The 7,543-nt window shown below is 42.0% G+C and overlaps 1 protein-coding gene across 6 annotated transcripts in view; it reads right to left on the bottom strand.

The window, feature by feature from the left end:
- Positions 1 to 1,852: 1,852 nt before the first annotated feature.
- The window catches only part of ALDH18A1 (aldehyde dehydrogenase 18 family member A1), a 114,394-nt gene continuing 108,703 nt past the window's right edge, over positions 1,853 to 7,543 (bottom strand). For 5 of the 6 annotated variants that reach the window (XM_084635313.1, XM_084635314.1, XM_084635316.1 and 2 more), the window contains exon 18: positions 1,854 to 2,650. In XM_084635313.1, the coding sequence (XP_084491439.1) occupies positions 2,469 to 2,650 (182 nt within the window). In that variant the 3' untranslated portion in view covers positions 1,854 to 2,468. Of the gene's footprint in view, positions 2,651 to 7,543 lie in introns of all 6 variants that reach the window. The other variant, XM_084635317.1, reaches the window with a different exon arrangement.

Genomic DNA, 7,543 nt, shown 5'->3' with positions numbered 1-7,543 from the left:
TTGCCAGCAAGTTAAAGAAGCATGGGCTGGATGAATGGACTAGAAGGTGGATAGAAAGCTGGCTAGATTGTCAGGCACAACAGGTAGTGATCAATGGCTCCATGTCTAGTTGGCAGCCGGGTATCAAGTGGAGTGCCCCAAGGGTCGGTCCTGGGGCCGGTTTTGTTCAATATCTTCATAAATGATCTGGAGGATGGTGTGGATTGCACCCTCAGGAAATTTGCCGATGACACCACACTGGGAGGAGAGGTAGATACGCTGGAGGGTAGGGATAGGATACAGAGGGACCTAGACCAATTAGAGGATTGGGCCAAAAGAAATCTGATGAGGTTCAACAAGGACAAGTGCAGAGTCCTGCACTTAGGATGGAAGAATCCAATGCACTCCTACAGACTAGGGACCAAATGGCTAGGCAGCAGTTCTGCAGAAAAGGACCTAGGGGTTACAGTGGATGAGAAGCCGGATATGAGTCAACAGTGTGCCCTTGTTGCCAAGAAGGCCAATGGCATTTTGGGATGTATAAGTAGGGGCATTGCCAGCAGATCGAGGGACGTGATCGTTCCCCTCTATTTGACACTGGTGAGGCCTCATCTGGAGTACTGTGTCCAGTTTTGGGCCCCACATTACAAGAAGGATGTGGAAAAATTGGAGAGAGTCCAGCGGAGGGCAACAAAAATGATTAGGGGACTGGAACACATGAGTTATGAGGAGAGGCTGAGGGAACTGGGGATGTTCAGTCTACGGAAGAGAAGAATGAGGGGGGATTTGATAGCTGCTTTCAACTACCTGAAAGGGGGTTCCAAAGAGGATGGATCTAGACTGTTCTCAGTGGTAGCAGATGACAGAACAAGGAGTAATGGTCTCAAGTTGCAGTGGGGGAGATTTAGGTTGGATATTAGGAAAAACTTTTTCACTAGGAGGGTGGTGAAACACTGGAATGTGTTACCTAGGGAGGGGGTGGAATCTCCTTCCTTAGAAGTTTTTAAGGTCAGGCTTGACAAAAGCCCTGGCTGGGATGATTTATTTGGGGATCAGTCCTGCTTTGAGCAGGGGGTTGGACTAGATGACCTCCTGAGGTCCCTTCCAACCCTAATATTCTATGATTCTATGACCCTTCATCCCTGACCGTAAACCCTACCCTAACCCCAACCCAACCGCAACCCTAAACCCTCACTCTAACCCCTAACCTAACCCTAACCCCTCACCCCACCCTCACGTTAACCCTAAACCCTAACCCATTCACACCTGTGTCTTAGCCTTCCCCAAGAGGAAACAGTTCCTTTTCACCCATTAGGTAACAATGCAGTATATAGGCAAAACCGAGGCACACATAGGATTAATAAAAATATTACATAAAATTCCCACTTTGTCACAGATGAGAACAGATAAGGTTCCTAAAATGATGAAGTCTAAATTTAAAAAACCCAGATGCAGCTGCAGTTTGGAACGGAAGTACACGAGCCCTTAACCACTCACAGCAGAATTACGCTGTATTAAATATTACTGTTTTTTTTTTGTGAAAAGTGGAAATATTAAAAAAATGCATGGGTGAAAAGTTTAATCATGGGACCAACAGCCCCCATATATTTGGCATCCTTAATTAGGGGAACTCGCTCAAGAGAATTACAATTTTATATCAAGCAATCCACACATTAAGATCCAAAACCATTTTGCGTTAACTTTATTTTGAAAAACAAGGAAATTAAAATAGTTTCCATTCTCTTTTGGAGGTGATTAAGTTTCATATAAAATCTAAGAGCAAAAATATTTGTTACAAATATTAATAAAAGGGTAATGAAATCCACATAATATACAACTATGAAATCTATATTAGTCAGCAATTAAAAGAAATCAAAGATTAAAAAGTATCTCATGGTCAAACATTTTTATACATTTGGAATATTCATTCAGTTGCATCATTTAACATTTAAATACAGAAAAAATAATTGTCACAGCACTTTTGAATTTTCAAAAGCTGCCAAAATCCTAAGTCTTAAAAAGACAAGTTCAGAAATGCCATATCTTCTCTCTGAATTGAAGAGTTACAGAAAAGGAAAAAAGATGTTTTAAACCAACAGGAAGGCATTAAGAAAAACAAATGGCTCCACCCCTAAAACCAAGCACACACATATTGTATCACACAGAGCAAGGAAAGGAAAAAAGGCAGAGGAGAGGCTTTGAGACCTTTCTATGGTTTGAGAGCCCAGGGCTGTGGTATCAGGGTACCCTATCTGCAACAGCTGCATTTGTTGCTGCACAAGGAAACCGTAAGCAGGAGCAAGAACTCTCAGGCACAGATATGATCACTTTGTCTTAATTTTACTGCAGTGACCAAGAAAAACCCGGAGGAACCAAAATGTAGAGACAATGTGTCCGAAGGTAAAGTACAATCTCCTCCCCAGAGAGAGCTCTGAAGCCTGAACATCCTCAGTAAACATTTCACACTCATGTGCTCTCCTCAGATGCTCTCAGTTGGTGTTTCTCTGAGGGACGGGAAGGGTCTCATGAAGAAACTTCATACTCCCATGCTCAGAGAAGTCAGAAACAACATGATTCTCCCCTTTCAGCAACCACTTTGTAGTTAATAGCCCTTCAATTCCCACCGGCCCACGGGCATGGATACGAGAAGTACTGATTCCAACCTCTGCACCTGCAACCAAGAGGGAGGTTTAGATACAAAGATGATAAAAGGGAGTTTTGTGCACAGTTAGCTCTTTGCTGGGAGCATTTTCTGCCTTTAGTTCTATAATTTAATTTCTTCTAAGAGGGAAAGAGAAAAGCCTTTGGCTTGTCTTTCCCATTCCATTTTCACAGGGTCCAGAGCAGTATTGTTCAATTTATAGTTTAGAAATTAAAGTAGTATTACACTGCAGACACATGTATTTATTATTATTCATCACAAAAGCATCGTTTCTTTAATATTATTCCTACTGCTCGTCACATTTCATTTTTCAAAAAATGTTGAGTCCATAAATAGATCCCAATCTGGCATCTTAATTTAAAAAAGAAAAATCCTAACTTGCTAAAACTGAGACTGTGTTTGTGCTTTAGTGTCTCTTCCCTTCACACTCTAGGGCAGGGTCTGACAGTACATGAAGTAATGATGTTTATACCATGAAGCAGCAGCTGTGGCCAGGCAGTGTTTCAGTTGACAGAGTCGGAGCAGCTACAGAGGCAATCTGCTGCAGTTGTGCTCCAAACAAGTGTGCTTCCTCCATTCTCTCTATGCAAGTCCCAGAAGCCTGGTGCTGCTGCTTCTTTAAGCACAAGAACAGTAATGCAGTTCCTCTACAGCACTGTCTTTTCTTTCCCCCTCACTTCAGTTCTGACATGCACTATAAGGTGGGTAGAAAATTGACTAGATTGTCGGGCTCAATGGGTAGTGATCAATGGCTCCATGTCTAGTTGGCAGCCGGTATCAATCGGAGTGCCCCAAGGGTCGGTCCTGGGGCCGGTTTTGTTCAATATCTTCATTAATGATCTGGAGGATGGTGTGGATTGCACCCTCAGCAAGTTTGCAGATGACACTAAACTGGGAGGAGACGTAGATACGCTGGAGGGCAGGGATAGGATACAGAGGGACCTAGACCAATTAGAGGATTGGGCCAAAAGAAATCTGATGAGGTTCAACAAGGACAAGTGCAGAGTCCTGCACTTAGGACGGAAGAATCCAATGCATCGCTACAGACTAGGGACCAAATGGCTAGGCAGCAGTTCTGCAGAAAAGGATCTAGGGGTTACAGTGGACGAGAAGCTGCATATGAGTCAACAGTGTGCCCTTGTAGCCAAGAAGGCCAATGGCATTTTGGGATGTATAAGTAGGGGCACTGCCAGCAGATCGAGGGACGTGATCGTTCCCCTCTATTCGACATTGGTGAGGCCTCATCTGGAGTACTGTGTCCAGTTTTGGGCCCCACATTACAAGAAGGATGTGGAAAAATTGGAGAGAGTCCAGCGGAGGGCAACAAAAATGATTAGGGGATTGGAACACATGACTTACGAGGAGAGGCTGAGGGAACTGGGATTGTTTAGTCTACAGAAGAGAAGAATGAGGGGAGATTTGATAGCTGCTTTCAACTACCTGAAAGGTGGCTCCAAAGAGGATGGATCTAGACTATTCTCAGTGGTAGCGGATGACAGGACAAGGAGTAATGGTCTCAAGTTGCAGTGGGGGAGATTTAGGTTGGATATTAGGAAAAACTTTTTCACTAGGAGGGTGGTGAAACACTGGAATGCGTTACCTAGGGAGGTGGTGGAATCTCCTTCCTTAGAAGTTTTTAAGTCAGGCTTGACAAAGCCCTGGCTGGGATGATTTAATTGGGGATTGGTCCTGCTTTGAGCAGGGGGTTGGACTAGATGACCTCCTGAGGTCCTTTCCAACCCTGATATTCTATGATTCTATGACATTTTAGTAGCTAGTAGCACTGCCTGCTGAAGTATGTGTGAGAGTTGGGATGGTAAGACACATTCATTAATTTCTAGTTCTACCAACAGGATAGATAAAAACAGTGTTTAAAAAATAAGAATGTCATTTAAATAGGTTTATTTTTTTAAACTACTTAACATTAAATTTAAAATTATGACGACCTGTGGCAAGCCATAATGTACTATAATCTAGTAAAATAATTTTAAGTTAAATGAAGATAATACTCAAGCAGTACATGCTTGCTGCAGAAGTTTTAAAGGAAGCCAAACCACTGAACTAGTGGAAGTCATTGGCTAAGTACCTAGTGCCAGAGTTGTTGTGGTGCTAAACCAGCTTTTGACAGCAGCAGCCTCTTCTGTAGATGCAGAAAGAATATTTTCTATATTTCAGTTATTTTACAGTGTCATGGCTACTTATTTCAAAGTTGAAAAACTAATTAGGAGTTGAAAAATCAGGAAACCTTGTTTTCTTCTTCCAATCTATGAATAAAGAATGAGTTCTGAGAACATGAGATTGACTATTTCTAAAATTTTCAATGACTTGGTGACTAGAAACAATCAGTTCTAATCACTAACTACAGATAATACTTGCTTTAATAAATGAGTTCGTTTTAAATATAAAACATGTTTTGATCATTTTTTTCTTCTGATTCAGCACATTTAAGGTTGCTTTATTAAATAAACCAATTTTAAAATGCTGTTTTTGTGCATTTTAATTGAATTCCAATTTTCATATAAATGGAGTTTGACACAAATAATGAAAAATCATTCTGATTTTAAATCGACTGACCCTAGCAATTCTTGAGAAAGTGGCCAGTGAAACCATTTTGGAACTGTAACTAAGGAGAATGCAAAATGGAATAAAAAACCATTGTGATTTTAGGACATGATCTCTCTTGAATCATAGAACTGGAAGGGACCTCAAGAGGTCATCTAGTCCAGTCCCTTGCACTCCTAGCAGAACTAAGTATTACCTAGACCACTCCTGACAGGTGTTTGCCTAACCTGCTCTTAAAAGTCTCCAATGATGGTGTATCTCGGGGGAACACCCTGCATCCCCATGTTCATCCTTATATGATTGTGTGGTATCCAATGCAAAGTTTGTCATGTCTGGTGTCTTCGGAAGGCTCATGATGCACTGAACATTGATGTTATAGGTTGTAATTTCATGTATAATAGTTATGAGGCTGAAAATGCGTCCTCATGGTTTAAAACAAGCCCAGGCAAAACTCTCCAGGAACAGAAGGGCAAGTCAGACCTCATCAGGGCATGTATGGGACAAACCCAGCCCAGCTTCACAGGAACAAAGGACACTGGCCTACACAGCAACAAAGGATCTGTTGGACTGTTGAGTGAGTCACTCCCCTTCCCTTGGTCAGTTGGGAACTACAATGAGGTAATGCTCACCTGACCCTGAAAGGGGGTAAGGGAGGGGGCAAAGCCAAGAGGGAAGAAAGAACATGATCAAAGGTAGAGACATTTGCCATGCTCTTCCTCTCTCTTCCACCTTCATCTATAGATATCACCACCAAGTGACTGAAGCGCTGATCAAAGGGGAGAGCCTGGCTGAAGGACAACCAGCTAGCCTGTGGTGAGAAGCATCTAAGTCTATAAGGGCACTAAAAAAGCGTTAAGAGCAGCTTAGAATGTTTTGCTTTTATTTCATTTAACCAAATTGGACTTCTTGTGCTTTGACTTATAATCACTAAATCTATCTTTTGTAGTTAATAAATTTGTTTGTTTATTCTACCTGAAGCAGTGCCTTTGGTTTGAAGCATGTCAGAGACTCCCCTTGGGATAACAAGCCTGGTGCATATCAATTTCTTTGTTAAATTGACTAACTCATTTCAGCTTGCAGCGTCCAGCGGGCATAACTAGGCACTGCAAGATGGAGGTTCCTAGAGTTGTGTCTGGGACCAGAGATATTGGCTAGTGTCATTCGGTTGCACAATCCAAGCAGCTTACATGCCAGAGGCTGTGCGTGAACAGCCAAGGAGTGGGGGTTCTCACAGCAGAGCAGGGTAAGGCTGGCTCCCAGAGTCAAGGATTGGAGTGACCAAGCAGATCACTGGTCCAGATAACACTAGGGGAACGTCACAAATGGAGATTTCACAACCTCCCTAGGCAATTTATTCCAGTGCTTAACTACCCTGACAGTTCGGAAGTTTTTCCTAATATTCAACCTAAACCTCCCTTGCTGTAAGTTAAGCCAATTGCTTCTTGTCCTAACCTCAGAGGTTAAGTAAAACATTTTTTCTTCCTCCTCCTTGTAACAACCTCTTACATACTTGAAAACTGTTATGTCCCCCCTCAGTCTTCTCTTTTCCAGACTAAAGAAACCCAATTTTTTCAATCTTCCCTCATAGGTCATGTTTTCTAGACCTTTAATCATTTTTGTTGCTCTTCTCTGGCCTCTCTCCAATTTGTCCACATCCTTCCTGAAATGTGGCACCCAGAACTGGACACAATACTCCAGTTGAGGCCTAATCAGTGTGGAGTAGAGCGGAAGAATTCTTGTGTCTTGCTTACAACACTCCTGCTAATACATCTCAGAACGATGTTCGCTTTTTTTTTTTTTTTTTTGGCAACAGCATTACATTGTTGACTCATATTTAGCTTGTGGTCCACTGTGACCCCAAGATCCCTTTTCGCAGTATTCCTTCCTAGGAAGTCATTTCCCATTTTGTGTGTGTGCAACTGATTGTTCCTTCCTAAATGGAGTACTTTGCATTTGTCCTTATTGAATTTCATCCTATTTACTTCAGACCATTTCTCCAGATCATTTTGAATTTTAATCCTATCCTCCAAAGCACTTGCAACCCCTCCTAGCTTGGTATTGTCTGCAAACTTTATAAGTGTACTCTGTATGCCATTATCTAAATCACTGATGAAGATATTGAATAGAACCAGACCCAGAACTGATCTCTGTGGGATCCCACTTGTTATGCTCTTCCAGCATGACTGCGAACCATTGATAACTACTCTCTGGGAATAGTTTCCCAACCGTTTTGCACCCACCTTATAGTAGCTCCATCTAGGTTGGATTTCCCTAGTTTGTTTATGAGAAGGTCATGCGAGACAGTATCAAAAGCTATACTAAAGTCAAGATATACCACAT

This window comes from Lepidochelys olivacea, assembly GCF_965140295.1.
Source record: "Lepidochelys olivacea isolate rLepOli2 genome assembly, chromosome: 7".
NCBI classification, from domain to species: domain Eukaryota; kingdom Metazoa; phylum Chordata; order Testudines; family Cheloniidae; genus Lepidochelys; species Lepidochelys olivacea.
This window is presented reverse-complemented; position numbering and strand designations above follow the sequence as displayed.